General features: G+C 42.8%; 2 protein-coding genes across 2 annotated transcripts in view; one reads left to right on the top strand and one right to left on the bottom strand.

Annotated features, from left to right (window-relative positions):
- Positions 1-7,694: 7,694 nt before the first annotated feature.
- THOC7 (THO complex subunit 7) lies at positions 7,695-15,301 on the bottom strand. Its single transcript, XM_050312637.1, has 8 exons — positions 15,041-15,301; positions 14,594-14,711; positions 13,555-13,682; positions 13,103-13,189; positions 11,639-11,696; positions 9,213-9,279; positions 9,032-9,101; positions 7,695-8,070 (listed from the first exon to the last, which is right to left on the bottom strand). The coding sequence occupies exons 1-8, from the start codon at positions 15,057-15,059 to the stop codon at positions 8,003-8,005; spliced, it is 615 nt and encodes a 204-aa protein (XP_050168594.1). The 5' UTR covers positions 15,060-15,301; the 3' UTR covers positions 7,695-8,002.
- The window catches only part of ATXN7 (ataxin 7), an 83,556-nt gene continuing 79,765 nt past the window's right edge, over positions 15,132-18,922 (top strand). The window contains exon 1 of the mRNA XM_050312633.1: positions 15,132-15,272. The gene's annotated coding sequence lies outside the window, so the exon portion shown is untranslated. The remainder of the gene's footprint in view (positions 15,273-18,922) is intronic.

Here is an 18,922-nt window from a genome sequence, read left to right as displayed (position 1 = left end):
AAAGATCCTTTGCAGCCAACATGATTGAATGATCCTATGCGGTCAGTTTAAGTACCTTTTATTTGTGAGCTAAGAAAAGGCAAAGAGAAGCAGGTACCTGTTCTGCAGGAGGGGACAGGGGGATGTGCAGCATCCACACAGTGTGTGAGGGACCTGGTGTGCACACCAGGAGCTAATCTGCTATGGAGCCCCAGGAATAGGCACCTCAGCGTGATTCAGTGTCTTTCTGGCTTTAGCACACCATACACAGAGCTCTACTGCATTTTAGCAAACAAACACAGCCTGCTGCTGTTTCGCTCACTGGGAATTGCTGCTGAAATTAATGAGCAGGAGAAGGACGGGGTGCTGAACCCAGCCTGCTGCGGCTGACACGGCTAATCACAGGCACAGCGACAGGCAGGGAGCAATTTGGAGATAACACAACTGGGAATCTTTCTTGTCTCATTTGCACTGACGTATCCATGTAATCAGTACATTTCGGTTGGTTACTATTATTTCTCGATGAAATCACTGCTCTCTGCTCCGTGTGCCCAGTCCCTTCCCCAGCAGCTCCCCCGAGAGATGAGCCATTGTAATGCAAACAAGTGGAGGGTGTTTGACAATGGGTGGTAACAGGACAATGTGAAACAACGATGTAGCTGAACTTTCCAGTACTTCATTTGGTGTCAAGACAAATAATAACAAGTATTTACTCTTTCACGGTGGCTCTGTATTTGTATTGTGAGTGGAAGCAGGGGAAGGGGCTCCGGGCTGGCTTGGGAAGGTGTGGTAGCAATGGGTGAGAGACTTCGAGCTACGGTCAGAAGAAATGGGAGTCACTGAGATATGTGTGTTGATTTAATCAGTTTAAGCTTCCAGAAGTGCTTTTGTACAGTGTAACCAGCAGGTTTTCAGTAACTGCAGTTTTCAGTTGCAGGGTGTGTGCAAACGTGCACACGTGAGGGGAAAATGCACTTTTTTGCCTTTAAGAAAGATAAAGGTTTTCAATTTTTCTCTCCTTTACAGTCTCCAATGATTTTCCTATAAACTAAAAATATGTCTGTATACATGCACATACAGAGGCTAAGAGTTTAGTCCTAGAGAATGGGAATGAGGCAAGGATAATCAGCACACAGTTAGTTGGCTTTGCTTTTCCTTTCCCTTTCTTTTTTGCTCCTTTCTGTTCTTTCCACTCCTCCAAGACAATAAGCCCACTGGCTCTCATCCCTTCCGTGGTCACTCCCTGCGGGCACCGCAGTGGTTTGATGCTACAGCCTGTCTTTGGGCCCTCTGTCCTGAGGATTTGTTATGTTCTATTTGTCCCCATGGAGCTGTGTCCCGCAGTTTCTGTTTGCCCCCAGCCAGGCTTGGGCTGCAGCTGACTACATGCAGGTTACAAGGCTTTTGAAATCCCCTGCCTGCTACTTGCATTAGCAGGAGAAAGTAAATATTCCCACTGCTTTTTAGCAATTCTGATCCTCCGGCGCTGTTAGTGGCATAAACCATCTATCAGTTGGCAGCAGGCTACGGCGGGAACTGGCACACTTGAAAAGCCCATGACATCGGATTAAAAAGCATCCACAGGCCAAGTAAACACTGGTGAAGCCCAGGCCTGTGGGGGCAGGGAGCAGGCAGCTCCAGGCAGCGCCTGCAGTCCCTGGCTGTGTTGCTGAGGTTGGGCTTGTACAGTGCAGCTTTGCTGCTGGTCCTGCAGCCCAAGCTCTGAGGGAATGCTGTGCTGCCAAACAACCCTCCTGCTTCCCGTAGGATTTTGCTCTCTAACCACACTATGATCTTTTCTTTCTCACTCTTTTTTGTCTTATCTGAGTGGCTTTGCAACCTCCCTGCATCATTTTCGGCACAGGCCCTTGCCCAGGTTGCAGGAGCAGTGTGATTTCCTTCTTAAAACTTGCTTGTTGGGTGCTAATTACAGCCTTTATATGCTGTCTAGCAAATGAGCATCATGTGAGAGGCCTGAAATAGAGGTGAACAGTTTCCCTTCATTGTCTGTTACATTAGTTGGTGTAGGATGATACAGGCATACCAGTGTTGGCTGATGCATTGTAGGGGTGGTGTCTGGGTTTAGTCCTGTCAAGCTTAGGGAATGTCTCTACGTATCTTGAGAGATGATGCAGTGGAGCACAAATCCCCTTTTTACATCTCTTCATTCAGTAAATATGCTGGCTATTTACTGTACTGGAGCAAAGAGATGACACGAGGGTTTTTCCCCATGTGCCTTGAGATCCTTTGCCATTGCTCAGTGTGCTTAGTGCAGCAGCTGGCAGGTTTGAAGGGTTAGGCAGTAAAGGAGAGAAAGGGAGAGAACCTCTCACAAGCTAAATATAATCTGTCTATTCAAAGAGGGATTTGCTGTCTCTTACGCCATTCTCCTGAATGAGTAGTACTGAAAAGTCAAACCCAAACACACCCCAAATGTGCCACTCTGCTCCCCCAGCTCTTCAGCACTGCCTTTACGCCCAGGCAGGTCCTGGAGAGCTCTGCCCATGTGGCCAGCCCAGCTCCTGTGCCCCCTCACTGCCACCCTCTGCCCTGTGTGCACAAGCAAAATGACCCAGGGGCATTGCAGGAGCCCACACAACTGTACAGGAAGAAAGCTTTCCTTTGCTTTGTTGGGTTTTGTGGGGCAGGGAAAGGTCGGTCCTGGGGATTTTGTTCTCTTCATCAATGTGCCAAGAAGTGCTGGGAAGAACCTGTTTTTCCATAAAAGAAACTCAATGAATGTGTGTGTCCCTGACAGGCTGAGTCCTGAGGTGCAAGAATCCCTTCAGTGAATCCTGCTGCTGTTACATACCAGCAAACAGTTTTGATGCTCACATTTTATTTGGCAGAGGCACAGGTCTCCCAGGGAAGGTTTCTGTCATCAGGACCATCAGTTTTCCTTAAATCACTTTTCAAGTTAGCTCAATAACGTGACACGCTGGTATGTCAGAAGGGCAGAGATGTCACACAGCTCTACATACTTTGAAAAATAACCTGCACGTAGCAACCACCCCAGGGAAAAGCTCCAGCATAACCTGTCTCCTGGCACTGGGGCACTCATGGGTGTGTAGGCAGGTAGTGGATGCTCCCACTACAGGAGATGCTCCCACTTGTAGCTTTGTGCTTTGCTGGGTACTGGGGCCACTAATGACATGGATGGCAGGGGGTGGACCCAGTGCTCCATGGCCCTTCCCATTTCCAGCAGTCAGAATAACAGAGCAAAACAGAATTGATCCGAACGCCTTCTGCAAATTCATGCAGAATGACTCAGAAAATACTGACGTTAACAGGCACTAAGAAAGAAACCAAGACTTTTTTTTTTTTCATGTTTCCTGTTAAATAAGTTAGAACATCTCCACCTGTGAATTTCCACTAGGTTGTAAGTGTTTCCTGAATGCAACTGGGAGAAGCTTCACTGGACAGTGGTGGTTGTTTCCATGTGTTGGGTCTAAACTTGTCTCTTATGCTTAGTAATCAACCAGGGGCTTTTGGTTTCAGCTTTGAAGCTTAGTGTGGTTTGAGACCTTTTTAGTGACAATACAATGCTTTAGGGAAAATACATAGTTTGGAATAGGAGCTAATGCATGGGGATTTTGGTGCAGCAAGTTCAATGTAAAGGTGAATTTCACTTAGGTTCATATAAGGAGATTTGAGTGTAGTAATGCTTTATTGAAGAGTCGTTGGGAAGGTGGCTACGGTCAACTTGCCCTGCCAGATCATAAATTATATGTTGTTTTTTATTCCAAATGGGCTGCTAGTGGGGCTTATTTGTTACATGCAGCACACACTGTTATTTCCAGCATGCACTTTTTGCTTTGAGTTGAGAAGAGCCCAATCTTCCTCTTCTTGGAGATAAACCATAATTTTAAATTCTCTGGGTGGTGACTTTTTCCTTGCAAGCAAACTGACAAAGCATAACAAAGGTTGTTAGTTTTCCTTTTATTTTTCCCTTAATGTGAGAGCCATTTAAAAGCACGTGTCTGGGCCGTTGACTATTTTAGGGATTCCTATCACGGTGTAACGCTTTTAGCAAACTTTCGCCAACTTTCTCCATGTGATGCTGCAAATTCTGAGCATCCCAGTACTGAATGATCCTGAAACAAGTCTTACGCCGGTGGGACTGTCCGCGCACGGGAAACGGGAACTGAAAGGAAAAGCAAAGCCGTGGAAAGGGCTGGCGAGGCCGGGGAGCGCTGGGAATGCGCTCGGTGGGATCCGGGATCCCCGGCCAGCCCGGCCTCTGCCGCCCCCTGGCGGCTCCGTCGGGAGCGGGATCCGCGGGCCGGAGGCGGGACCCGAGATGAACAGCGGGACCGGGGAGTTCTCCGGGCGGCTTCGCACCCTTAGGGCATTTGGAATTCGTTTTGTGCCTGTGGGGTGTTACACAAGTACTCCCCAGCTCACCCTGCCCTGCCGCGCTCCGGTGCGGATCCATGACGGTGGGGAACGGTTTTAGGGCAGTTACGAAGCCCGCTTAGACCATCCCATGGGTGGTGTCTGGCAGCTCCCAGGAGCTGCTGTAGTTTGTGCCATCCAAACGTGTGCCCCCCCCCCAAAAAAAAAACTACTCAAATACAGACGTAACAAATGTAGAAAAATGAGTTTGTTCCCAAGTTCCTCCCTCGTGGGTCCCTCAGTTAACATCAGCTCCTGCCATTCAGACAGCAACACCAGCAGCTGCCCAACACAGTGCTCTGCCTCTGGCCAGGACAGGCCTTTAGTTCCTTCTTCCATGAAACAAGACCCCCATCATTTCACCTGGCACAGGGGTCTAAGGCCCCTCATCCTTCCCTTCTGGACCCTGCTGTCTTGAACAGACCACATGCTGCACCTCTAGCTTTAGGATCACTCTTGAATACCTGGGAAGCTCCTTGGCATGAGGATGCTGAGTCCCTTTGGGATGTCCCATTCCCCAAATGCCTTCAGCAGTCACTGAGCAGCCTAACACAGCCTGCCAGGCAACTCCTGCTGGATTCTTTCCTGCTGCCAGCAGGCAGGTGAATCAGGCCAGGCTGGAAAACTTACATGACCAGTATCTAGAATAACTCATAATTTGTAGCTCATAAATCTTTGGGATATATTTTTTGCAATTTTCTGTCCTGACAGCAGCTTTCTTCAAATTAACATGGTTTCAGAGATATTCCATCACTTGGCAATGTGTCACTGTGACCTTCTTTCTTCTCCTTCTTCCCTCCTTTCATGGAGCTTGCTAAATCTATCTTTAAAAATTACACCCAACTTACTAATTCTGTCCAATGTTCCATTCTCCTTCTGCTGCTCTCATTTAGACAGGACAGAAAAATAAGTCCTGGCATTGCAAATGTCAGTTTATCATTTCAGCAACTCTCTTTCTCCTTGTATTTTTGCACCCACGTGGCAAGAGATGGAGCATTTAGTCATATAATAATCCTTCAGCTCAGATAGGGACAAGGCAAATCATAAAACCAGGAATGATTTCTTGTTTAAATAGTGTCATTATGGACATTCTGAGTTCATGTACCTAGATTTTTATACACGCATATTTAGAGAGTCAATGCAGGTGAGCAGCATCACAGAAAACTTCTGGAACAGATGATTAAAGGAAATGCAGATAAACATTTCCAACATATGCAGGGCAGATTTGAAGCTGTAACCTGAGGTTTAGTAACAAAGCAGGTTAAATATTGCTGATAACCAGAATTGCATTTGGCTTTGTTTCTTTTTTTTTGGTACAAATCTAAGAGGTTAGATACATAAATAATGAAAATATTAGGAGCAAATATTTTGGATGTCCCACTGAGCCTGCATTTGCAATGAACTGATGTTACTTTTTTCTTTGATTGCTCTCCAAGGTGGCCTGGTGACATCACCCTCTTGCTGCCACATTGCACTAGGGCAACTTGAATGTCTAGGGCAGTAATTTCTTTTCAAGATTGCATCACTGTAATTCAGACTAGAATATATTCCTCTGCTATGCATTTGTATTGCTTCTCTTGTGTGCAACTTTTGGTTTTGCTTATGTATTCCTTACCAGAGGGACAGACTTTGATGTTGTCACGTTTATGGTCAGTTTGATACAGAGCAGTGCAAGTTCTGAGATGAGATACTTTTGTGATGCAAGTAATTTCCAAAGAAATGTGTAAAACAATTAATGGAAAAAGTTGAGATTTTCATGACAACACTGCTATGGAAACCGTTTTTAGGTGTTAAACATCATTCACTTCTACACCAAAATTTAGTCCAGGTAGCTTATGAAGGGTATTTCAAACACAAAAAAAGGTTAATATGCTTTAAAAGTGTCTTGGACCATTCATGATCTTCATCATTCATATGTTCATGACAGTGACTCCTCCCTGACTTGGCAATAATTTAGAATTTAGTACTGCTGCTTTACAAAATATTTACTATTCACTGTTGTTAGGAGGGGAAAAACACAGTACCCTAAATGCTTTTTGACGGTGTATTTTTCATATTAAATCTTTTTTGTTTGCTTAACCACCACCCCAACCTGCCAAATCTGTAGTGCATGAGAAGCACTGCATGTCTGCACAGGCTCTATCAGGCAAACCTGAGCTTCCCTGTGTTCTGAGTTGACCAGCTGTGAACTAGAAGACTTTTGACAGCTTATTAGTTCAGGGCTGCACTGTGCTACTGAAGTTGTGTGACTTCTTGTTCAGCTGGCTTGCCGTTAGCAAACTTGGAATGTGAGCAAAACAAGCTCAGATATGTCTGTTCAGCCCAATGCACACAGATCCACAGCCACTGAGAGTGGGAATTACATGGCATTTGGACTATAAAAGTCTCAAGTCTCAATCCTGGAAATCCCCCTCAGCTGTCACCTAGTGAAAAGGCAGCTCTATTCTGTGTAACATCATTATTTTACTTGAACCATGTATGCTTATGGCTCTGTCTGAGCGAGATCCAAAACGTTTTCCTTCATCCAAACCACTGGAAGGCTCAGTGTAACAGGTGTTTTTAGAACAAGGCTAACAGGTAGTGACATCACCTACTGCCCCTTCTTCCTTCCTCTCTGCCTTAGAAAAGCACAGAGCATACTCCATTCTCTTCTCTTATTGGGAAGGCTGAAACCTGTATTTCCTACCTCCCAACAGACTGCAGGATGATCCAGGTTGATAGGTTCCACCATCCCTATTACTAATACAAGTACCTCTGATTCTTTAACATCGTGGTTACTGCTCTGCTGCTTCAGGTTTTCTTTGTGAGGCAGGAAGGGTTCCACCATCTGTTTCAGAAATTATGATGTATTTCATAATAGTCAATTGACAAGTAAAATCCAGAAGCAGATTATAAATGGTATCAGGATTAGATTTCTGGTTCTTCAAGAACAAAGCTTTTAAATCACAGTTTTAAAAGTGCCATTTCAAAACGTGACTTCTGATGTGGTACAAACAAACAAAGCAGAGCAAGGCTTGGATCACTGCAGATCTTTGCATCACTTTGACGAAAAAATTAAAGCTAGTACAGGACGATTTTTGTTGTTTTATAACCCTTAACAAGCATTGATTCTAGAGAAGTAATTTGTTTCATATGAAACTAGTAAGTTCTAAAATGACAGCTACTTTGAAAAACTAAGACCCTGCTTAGTTCAGATTTAGGTCCCATCTAGACTGATACAGAAGCTGGGACTCATGCAAAGATGCACTGCCCTCAGTCTGATGTCAAGTAAGAAAAGCAGTCCTTATTATTAAGCTCAATGCCTACTAAAAATAGGAAAATCTGTGAAAACACCTTTTATTGACAATGTTTTGCAAACACCTTAGTTCACAAGCACTGTGTAGAAGCTTCATCCTTTGTAAACCAAAATTTCCCAAATTACAAAGTTTGTGGATTAACACAAAGTGCCTGTCTGCACAGATCTGCAACTGTTTTCCCCTGAAGCATAAGCAAAACAAGTATTTTTGTACAAAAATTCACAGAAGCACTAGAAAACTATTTTCAACTCCACCTCCTTTACTGTTGGTTTCAACATAACATGAAGATACTTGGACTTTCTTCAGTAGTATTGTCAGTCTTCATATTACATCTACTGCTTGGCCTCTGCTTCCATTTGAGTTTCTTGGGATTCTTCAGCTTCTGAAAGTTTTTCATCATCTAAAATTCAATATTATTGTAAGTCAAACATGCTTGGTCATATTTATAGACTGTATTGCAGAGCTGCGTCCCACCTAAATATTTTATTTTGATTGCCTTGAATGTGTAGCTGAGTATCTCATTATATTAAGTGCTATGTTCAAACAAACAAAAAAAATAACAATAACCTTCTGCTAAAGTTCACCTAGGATTAACAGTTCATTCTGCTTAAGAAGATCTAAATGGCCTTAGAGAATGAAAGTCTGCTCTTACAGCCATCTACGCATTTAATCAGGTCATGCTCAAAGGCTGTACCAATTGTTGTGTCTTCGAAAGACACGGCAAATATCCAGCAAATAACATTTAAAACAGTATTTCCATATTAGAGCATGAAAAGCTAGTGGTGATTTGAAAATATTATTTATTTGTATGACAGAAATGACTAATTCCTGAATTTAGCTCTAGTGTATGACAGCTTTAGTCCCTACTCTATCACAAATTCACTGTCTGAGTAGGTCAGCCATTTACCTTTCCTGTATTTCAATTTCTTTTTAGTAAAGCCTGAAATGATACCACAATGGCAGTGATATTTTCAAAACTATCAAAATAGGAATTATACAAATATGTTTGGAAATAAGCACAAGAATAATTTTCTGTAAGAAATACTTTCTCTGTTTAAAAAAAAAACCAAACAAACTAACTCACCTGAAATTGCTATTCTCCATCCCCACATTTTAAAGAATTCTGCTGCCTACAGATTAACCTGAAGCTAGTCAGGAAATGACACAGTGGGTAGCTTGTAGAAGAAAAAGAATTCTGAGCAGTCTCAGGCTCTGGACTACTACTGGGGAAAAAAATGCTGCCGATGCAAGAGGTCACCAACCTCAATTGCACAGAGCTATCCCACTGCTGGAAGCTGTGAATCCTTTTGATCCACTGAAACCCAACCCAGTTATATCTGTTACCTAAGAACAACACTTACTCTCCAGGGTTTGCTGAAGTTCATGGATAGTGCTCAGGAGAACATGGAACTGCTTTCTTCTCAGCTCCAACTGGAATGATAAAATATGAATTGTAGGAAACAGAGAGCCTAACAACCAATAGCAGATTCTCCATTGTGTTCCTAATGAATTACTATATAACAATTTCTGTGAAAGACTTACCTTATCTTCAACATTTTCTTTAATGTGAGAAAGATTTTGCAATTCTTTTCCCAAAGCTTCCAGCTGCCTGTAAGGAAATTGCCATAGTGTTTTTAAAAAGTTCTGTAAAATTCTTGCAAAACAGATTTGAACTAAGTAGAGGAAAGAGAACAATTAAATAAACAGCATATATAAACAAAACATAACAAGTGAAACAATGTAGAGGTAAGGCCACTTCATGTAAACGTTAAATTATGTTCTAAACCTGTAATTTCAGGTTTCTTACAAAAAAACAGGCCTCCAAGCTGGAATACAGTTGTACACTGGGCATTTGGACCGTAACAACCTTGTCCTGCTATAACGTATTATTTACTTGACCATACAATGGAAGTTAAAGAAGTGGATTCATAGAACCATAGTCTCATACCATGACTTTGTCAGTATTTGGTTTCTAGCTTCTGCAAGATTTCCATGTGGCCAAATCTCTCTGTTTACACTGTGCTGTCAGGCAGGCGTGAGCAGACTGTGAGAGGACATGCAATTTTTTTTCTAGTAACATCCAAGCTACATCTGGAATTTTACTCCTTTTATTTTCTGCTCCAGAGAATTTTTGCCTAGCCTTCTCGTTTTTGTATCTCCTTTTATAAGACTCAGTGTAATTTCTTGACCTTCTGAACAGCCCTTCTAATGCTGCATCTAATTACACTGTGGGCACTGTCATTTAGTAGTTAGCTCCTGTCACTTCCTGAAGTGGCTCCTGTGCATTACTTGTGACTCAGCTGCTAACAGCTTTTTTTGTGCTGTATGACTAGTTATTCCAAGAAACAGTCACTTAAAAGCATAAAGATTTTTCTGAACTTTGCCCTATTGTGCCATATAACCTGCAAAAGCTATAAATGTAGCTCTTGACATAAACCATGATGCTTCTCCTCACAAGTTTCCTCAAGTGTTTTTAGTGATTGAGAGTTCCATGAAAAATGTGACATTGATAGTGAGGCTTCCTCTATTCTGATATAAGGGTGGCCTTTGGTTCACTGTATGATTTTCTGTACACTTCCCTATGTCCTGCATTCTTACTAGCTGTAACCTACCACCATTTCAAGCTTAGCTTAAGAAGCTTATGCTTGCATGTGTTAAGCAAAATTAAACAACCTGGCATCTTCCAAGATCAAAAAGTATCATTTATCGTAGAATTGTAGAATGGTGTCTTTTGGAAGGGACTTTAAAGATCATCTCGTTCCAACACCCCTGCTGTGGGCAGGGACACTTTTCACTAAACCAGGTTGCTCAGAGCCCCATCCGACCTGGCTGTGAACACTTCTAGGGACGGGGCATCCACAACTTCTCTCATTTAGTCCTCATTTATTTGTTTCCATTCTTAATTGACTTATTGGAAAAACTTCACTTTTGATACTTCTTAATTAAAGCCTCATTTGATAAATTAGTCACATGATGACTAATGAAGTAAGAAGTAGTCAAGCCTCATGAGGATTGCATGTAATAATTGAAGTTGTGGTAATGAAATCAAAGCACGGAAAAACAATATACAGGAAAGAAACATGCGAAATATCATCAATGTCTTATAGCTATGAAAATGCTATTATTAGGGTAATAGTATAATCAAAACTCTTCCTTTTGCTATGAAAGGCCACAGAAAGTGAAGACAGCCTCCCTTGGCAGTTTCACTGAAAGTGGGCAATAGGACAGGCACAAGCTGCACTTAAATGGGAACAATAACCCCATGCTACACCTTTAATGAACTGAAGAAGAGCAATCTCATAGATGCCGTAGGTCCTGGAATGTTTCTGTGGCTTGATAAAGTTGGAAAGATTATCTCCCTACAACTGCCCCAAAAGCACAGATAGTGAACCAAACCCAGCATGTGACATGCAGCACTGTAAGTTACGTGCAAGACGAGTCGGACAACAGGTAGGTCCAACCTGCATGCCAGGGCAGGCTGTGCTGAGGTACAGCACAGCAATTTGTAACCGGGCATGCAGGAACAACTACTACAAGGAAAACATTAAAACAAAAAACCCTAGGAGCTTTCTCCTGCTTTCTCTCATTCCACCTTACTTGCTTGTGTGTTATGCATTTTGACTGGCCACTGAATTCTTTGCTGGTGCATGTTCCAGCACTTTCCACTATCCCTCTTTTCTGAGAAGCTCATGCCTGATAAACTGACATCAGATGTTCATTTACATCCAAGTTCACTTATTCACCGTAACAATGGAAAGGTCTCAGCTACAAAACTATTAGCAATGTTTGTGACGGGGAGAGATGGACATTAACTAAAGAAACCTGATAAGGGCACCAAAACACAAGTTCTTCCTCTGTCAAAAGAAATTATATAAAAGAGAGGAAAGGTCAAGCTGAAACCAAGGTAATGTCAAATCTGCTGTTCTAACTTACTGGGTTATTGTAATTTAATATAGTTTTATACTTACTTCAATGTTTCATGTCTGTCTGGGTGGTGCTGTATGACTTTGGCCAATGCATCATATTCTGAAAGACATTTTAATAGTTAATCGAAATAATTATGAAAATACTGATTCAAGAATCAAAACTCAGGTATCACAGAATGGCAGGTTCTTTTTCCTTCTTGAAAACCTGTTTTAATATTTCTTAAATCTGTATATAACACCTTACATCTACAAAAAAGTACCTGCAAAAATATATATATATAAACGTATATGATGTATACCATCCTGTAATATTTCAAAGTAGAAAATTACACCAAAGGAGATTTTAAATAACCTACAGATATAATTATAGACCATTGTCTACTCACTCAAACTTACCCAGTACTAGTGATACAAAAAGGATGAGGCCAGAAAACACAACCTCTGCATTGCTGCACACTTGGTCTTTTGTGTACGATTCATAAGCATTGGGTTTAGATGCAATCCAATGTACATGTACAGCAAATGGTGCTGATGTTACACAGGAACATTTAAGATTTTTAGAAAAAAGTATAAAATGCTGCATGGATTTTTTTAATTTTTAGGATTTTTTTTTAATTATTACATTTAACTTAACAACAATATTATGGATATTTAGGCAACTAACACAGACATTTCCTAATAGTAAGACTGTACATATGCCAACTACCTCATTCACATGGAAAAAATCTGTGCTGCAGACTGGACAGAACATATCAAAAAGCAACCACTTCAGACCTATGTTTGTGAAGATGTAAGGACTCTACATTCCTACTAGTTAAGGTTATTTTAATTTTCAGTTGAGTCTAAAATTATCAACAAAATTGACCTAACCATTGTATTTAAAACCTTCCATGTGATACTTCTGAACTTCTTGCATTTCATTTGTCAGAACAAATTCTTGCTTCTTCACAATTGCTAATCTTTTCAAATGCTTCAAGTTTCAACTGAAATTATCAGCATACACTTTTAAGAGCAGGGAAAAAATTACACCTCTTGTAACAGGTATTCAGTAAGGACACACAGAGTTGCTGGTGAGTACCTGGAACTGCTGTCTTGGTGTACGCCAAGACAACACCTTCCCTTAACAGCTGAAGGAACACACCTCAGTGCAGGGTGTAACTCTATTCAACTCTTGTCTCACTATCATTAATGTGCTTTACTTTTTCTCAAATCACCTGTATTGTGATAGGATGCTTCTGGGATTTTTTTTTTTGTCCTGAAAACATCTCTCTGAACTTTTCTTTTAGGTTTTCCTGATGTGGCATGACACTGAGATCGCCTAGTTCAACCTTGACTACCTCATCCACCAACACCTAGCAGCAGAGGGTGTGGAACCCACCAGCTTAAATATAGTATCCATAGCCCTCCCACTTTCAAAAATTTAAAATCTATTTTCCAATACAATGTATTTAAACAGATAGCAAAATAATGAAACCCACCAGCCTAAATACAGACATTGCTCCTTACCCTGGCGATTTTTTCGAATCCTTTTTGCTTGCAGGATTTGTTTTTTGCATTCAGAAATCTTCTCATGGGCTGCAGCTATGCTGTTTTCTTTTTAAAAAAAAAGTATACTGAGTTATATTGAGCTGAAAAAATACATGTAAATAAGCCATTCTGCTAAACTATAAAAGATAAAGAGCTGTTTGTGACACACTGGCCTGTTAACTCCATCAGCTTCAAAACTACATACGTTATAATAGGTCAAAAAGCTCTTGTTTTATATGTATTTTATATACTGATAAGATGCTCACAGCACATGTATGACTGTCATCTAGTAAGAAAAAAAAAAAACCCAACCCAAAAACCTCTTCCAAATCACTCATCAGATATATATATTTTGTTTACCAGAACTGGCTTGAGCTCATTCATAAAAGAGAAATGGTCAGACAGAAACAGTAAATTTTTTTCATATTTACCAATATCCTTATAGATTTTTTCATAATTTTCCATTTCTCTCAGGTTCATGTCATACACCAGAAGAGTTTTTCCCATTGAAAATTCACACTGTGACAAAGTACTCAGCATTCGTTGGTACTGGCTATAACTGAAACAGACAAGATATTTACTCCTATGAGCATAAAAATACAGAACAAGTAAACAAAACTTCATGTAGCATAAGGACCAGTGAAATAACAATTATTCAATAAAGAAAATACTTCAATGAAAATACTTCAAAGAAAAGTTTCAATGTATAACTTCTTGAAAGTGCAGCTAGAAACACTGTACCCATTAATTCCACCATCATGTCCTTATCGGTGTGAGTATGAAGGTAATAAGCAGTTTGATCTAGGGCTTATAAATGTACCAGTTAGGGTTGGATCTGTGACTGCCAAAATTAGTATTTTAATACTGCAGTGCTTCTCCGTACACACAAGCGTAATATTGTGTACTCTGGGAATTTATATCCAGTACTAATAGGGACCCCACAGCATATTGTCACTCGTTCCTTATTACTGTGGCTTGTTTGTTTTTTGGTTTGTTTTTTTTGTTTGGGTGGGGGTTTTTTGTTTGTTTGTTTTTTGGTTTTTTTTTTTTTTTTTTTTTTTTTTTATTAAGAGAACCACAGCAGCAGAAATGCCAGCAGTATTACTCTTCCCTTACAGAACAAACGCAGGGCTGCCAACTAAAATATTCGAGTCATGATCCTGTTATAACAGCGGGACTCCCGGACGGATCACGCCGCGGCAGGGGAATCCTGAGGGCATTCGAGCGGTGCTGGCAGATTTCATGATACAGCCCGCAGCCTTCAGTGATTTCTGACCCGTCTCTAGCCCTCATCTCCCAGCACAGTGCTCGGCTTTTGTCCTGGAAACACCGCAGAGCCATAGCAAAACCAGACGCACACATTTCAACACGGGTCCTTTCAAAATGAATCGAGCCCTGTTTTCCACTGCAACGCAAGCCAGGCAGTTCCAAGACTTTAAAAAACACACCAAAACAACAGAAAACAAATACCCTTCCTCTTGAGATCCGGAATTACACCACTTAATGAAACTCTTCACCAACAAATTGATCCGCCTGTCGTCGCCAGCTCCGTCGCCATCGATCAGCAGCCGCTTGCGGATAACTTCATCTGTGGAAAAAACTCCTGTTAGATCCTCTCGCGGCATGGCAGCCGCATCCCAGCGCCGTGCGCGGGGCTCCGCCAGCCCTTCAGGGAACGATTCCCGGGGCCAGAGCGGGCGGATCCGCTGAGCCCGGGGCGCTGCGGGATGCAGGGAGCGGGGCCGGGATGGAGGCCCGTGTGTGCGGGGTGAGCGGCCCGGGCCGGGCTCGGGGCCCGCGGGCGGCTGATCCTCGGGGGTGGGGGGGGAGGGAGCCCGGGCGGGGGTCGCGGCCGCGGGGCGGGAGGAAGGAGGGAGGATGGAGAGAGAGAGAGGGAGAGAGGGAGGGAGGTCTCACCGTCGGTCACGGCCCCCATGGCGGAGAGTGCCGGAGCCGGCGGGGCGGCGGCAGCAGCGAGTGAGGTCAGCTTCCCACAATGCAGCCGGCGAGAGCGGCGGCCATGGAGGGGGAGGCGGCGGCTGCTGGGGCCTGAGCCGGCGGGCGGCGGACGCGCGGCCCGGGGAGGGCGGGCGAACGAGCCCCGCGCCCCGCGTGGAACCGGCCCCCTGGCGAGGGGCGGCCCCGCCAGGTGAGCGCCCCACGGGGGAGGGAAGCGGCGGTCCCGCAGCCAGGCTCCACCTCCCCGCCCCCGCCACCCGCACCGGCCCTCGCCGCCCCCGCCCGGCCGCCCCGCCATGCCCCCGGCACATGGTGCCGCGCCATCGAGGCCGCCGGGCCGGGGGGCGGTCCGGCCGCCCTTCCACCACGCTCCTGGCTTGGGGTGTCTTCCCCGGGGTGCCATCACCATCGCCATCGGTGGTCCCGTCCTCCCTGCACGGGGCTCCCGCGTGGGTGCGGCGGTGCCGCCTCACGCCTCGCCGGTGGTGGTGATGCCACAGAGGTGCGGGGGGGACGGTTCCACGGCGGCGCTCAGCGCCCTGGTGATGGCACGGGGGCAGGTGGACGGCCCCACCATGGCGCTCAGTGCCGCGGGCAGGAGGGTGGTGGGACCCGCTGTGGTGGCTGTCCAGTCCCCGTGGCTGGAGGGAGAGGGAATTCGGGCGGTGCCTGCTCGCTGGCGAAGATGTGCCCATGGCACAGGTGTGAGGGAGCCGGGCTGGCCTCACCGGGCCACCCTTGGGCTCATCCCCGCTCGGTGCTGGGAGGACAAGCAGCAGGGCGTGGGGCGCGCTAAAAATCGTATAAAATCATATATCATTCTTATAGGTGTCCTGACGAGTTTGGCTATCACCAGCAGATAGGAATAATAGTTGTTTCTTCCCGCCCTGACAAAACTAAGCTGGCGCTGAAAAAAGTGGCGTATCTGGAGAAAAAAGATACTGAGGTGTTACCATGTGTTGATTTTAAGGCTTTTGTCCACAGACTTGGACGCTTGGGCAGTGCTAAACCTGGTAATGATAGTGTTGTATAGATCATTGCATGTGAGACGTTTCCAGAGCTTGACACCTTCATATTCGCCCTTCGTTTATGGTTTGGACAGTTAAGTAACTCATGGTCTCGTTCTGCTCAGCGGTTTTTATTGACAATGTTAGGGTCGTGGGGGAAATCGGGGTGAGAAAAGAACAGAGCTAATGTGTCCTGTGATCTGTGCAGTGCCTGGTTTTGGAGCTATGAGTGATTAAGAGGCTCTTTTTTGTTCTGGATAGTGGCATTTAACAGCTATTTAAGGATTTGTAGATTGTTTCAAGTCAGTCCTTTGTCTTCAGTAGGCAACTGGTCGGGTTCTTTGAAAGGTGCTATTGGGAAAGCATTACTAGGAGTGGTCATTAAAACTCTGCCTGAACTATTAGGAATAGAGAGTTTCCAACATAGCAAACTTGGATAAATGATTTCTGTTCTTGAGATTTTTATGTATATTTATGTGATATACTTTTATGTGAAAACCCAACTCTCTAGCCAGTCATGCAAGGTTTGGGCCAAAGAACTGGCCATGCATTCATGAGCTATGTAAGGACATTAAAAATGCTCACTATTGTGAACTTCGATTTTGTTGCCATTTAATATAGTTGAACTGAAAACTGGTTTTCTTAACGCTTTGGTCACTATGATGCAGCCCTAGAATTTTGTTAAAGGCTGAGAAGAAGACCTTGCTGAACTTCTCTGTGCAAATTTTATACAGTTGCTGCCTTTTCCTCTTTACCCACTGTTTTCCTTTTGGAAGTCTTAAGCATCTTGAAGCATTCAGTTTCATCAAAACTTAATATTTTTCTTGCCCCTCTCTGAGCTCTTTCCATTTTCTGAGCCCTCTCTATTTTTACTACAGAGAGAAGTTGGTCAAAACTGAAGGCTATTGTAGGTGAAAATCCACAATTATTTATTTAGTCATCTTAGAACTTCTGTGTGATATTCTGTCATTTAATCCAATACAATCTTTTCTCACTTTTTGTTCATCATTCCACTGTTGGTCAGATAGTCTTATTAAACTCTCCACAGTGACAAATAGATAGTCTTTGTGTAATTAATTTGGAATACAGCAGTACATATGATTAGTTAATAGTATTTAATGACTTTTGTGCCATTCTTGTCTTCATATGTGTTACTAATTACAAGCTTCTGTGAAATTCTCTGTTCTGTGTCTTAGACTCATAAGAACAATTTTGAGAACAAAGCCATTATTTTTCTTTTTGAGACAGGGCTTTCAGGCATCATCGATGTTCATTAACTTTTCTCATTTTGAATGGGAAGTAGAACTTGGTAAATACATCATCAAGAATCCCACTAAGGCTACGTATTGATGCAATAGTTCTCTTTCCTGCTGTGTTTTGCCATATTAAATATCCATGAGATGTTTTTGCCTGGGAAGCCAGTTCCAGCTTGCTGGGTTTCTATACGCATTTGAGAATTCACAATGTCTTTGGAGTATTTCTTTTGATTTGCTCCATTTCCAAGTAGAATTCCTTATCTTGTAGGTACGAAACAACCCTTGTTTCGTGCGTATGGTGTGTTGCACTGGGCTGTATACAGTCATGTTTTTGCCATTAATTCAGTGTGATGTATGATGTAGATCTCTGGAGCAGGGTTGACCTACTCTTATTTATTTGTCCTTCACCAGTATTCTGTGCAGATTCTGTCAGCTACAGTCTTTTATATAATCCTTCAACTGACCAGCAGAAACACTGGAGGAGCGTTGGACCTTCCTTAAAGCATCAGTAGTGGAGATTCATGCAATAGGAAAAAATGTCTTGCACAGGGTATAGCACCTGACTCTGTGCCAGCTCTTTTGGAATAAGTACCTGTGTGTGCTTTCAACCAAGCTTAATGGGATGCCGTTTTCCCTCTTTCCTTGAATTCCTTTATGTGTGCCATATGGTAAGACCCTGAAGCAGCTTATACATAATAATTTGTTGCACATCTGTCCTTGTCAAAAGTGTTAAATGATCCTCTCTAATGTTTCCAGGTGACTGTGAATGCAAGAAATATAAACTAGGTAAGTTTAGTACTGCAAGATGTTACACGTGTGTAGAACTGGCTCTGATTTTTCTTTAACTTTTTTTTTTTTGTTCTGAAAATATGGTTTTTAAGTATACAGGGTTTTTTTTATTGAGGAAATCTGTTAAAGCTGAAGTTTTGTTTCCTGAAAAACAATCTATGAGAGTCAAAGTTTAAAGTGACTTTATACCTCCTCCCTTTTTCTTTAACTATGTGTATACATATTTTATTTTCCCAACTGCAGAAAAAGTTAAAGGGGAAGAAGCTTTTTATAGTATTCCAGGCTATAATGAGCTATGATTTTTAAGAGCTAAGAAAATAGCTTTAACTATTGACGAGGTGGATTTGAAATATTTTTCCTAAGCCTCCCTAATAATTTATGAGGTGGTTTTAATTTCCAGGTTTTCTTCATGTTGAATAACTTCTAAATCAGACTGTTGTGTGGCACTAAATCTTACAGAGATCTAAGTATAGTAGGTCAGAAACTACAAGGTATTTTTATCCAGTCCAACCTATATTCTTGTCAGAAAGCCATACCAAATTTATTTAGCGAGACCTATTTTCTGTAAGCCTATGTTTAGCATCGCTTTTTACCACCATCCTTTATTTTTCTGTTGATTATATACCATGAATTTGTGCAAGACTGATATCAAACTAACCTATCGGTGTCACCCTGGGGTTTTTTTTGTTTTAAATTATGTTAGTGTTTTATTTTCTTTGCAGCCTTCTTTAGCCGCAGCATTTTCTGAAAACCAGCATCAGTCTTCCAAGAGCTTGTCATCTCGTTCT

The sequence above is a fragment of the Myiozetetes cayanensis genome, unplaced genomic scaffold (genome assembly GCF_022539395.1).
Source record: "Myiozetetes cayanensis isolate MyiCay16 unplaced genomic scaffold, myiCay2020 scf18, whole genome shotgun sequence".
NCBI lineage: Eukaryota > Metazoa > Chordata > Aves > Passeriformes > Tyrannidae > Myiozetetes > Myiozetetes cayanensis.
Note: the sequence above shows the minus strand (reverse complement) of the source record. Positions and strands in the feature narration are given on the sequence as shown.

What these genes read in the sequence shown, in the direction of transcription:
- THOC7 (XM_050312637.1), bottom strand. An exon ending in GATTCGAAAAAATCGCCAGG is followed by an intron (nt 11,697 to 13,102) that starts GTAAGGAGCAAT and finishes AATGTCTTTCAG; the next exon opens with AATATGATGCATTGGCCAAA. An exon ending in ACTTCAGCAAACCCTGGAGA is followed by an intron (nt 8,071 to 9,031) that starts GTAAGTGTTGTT and finishes ATTGAATTTTAG; the next exon opens with ATGATGAAAAACTTTCAGAA.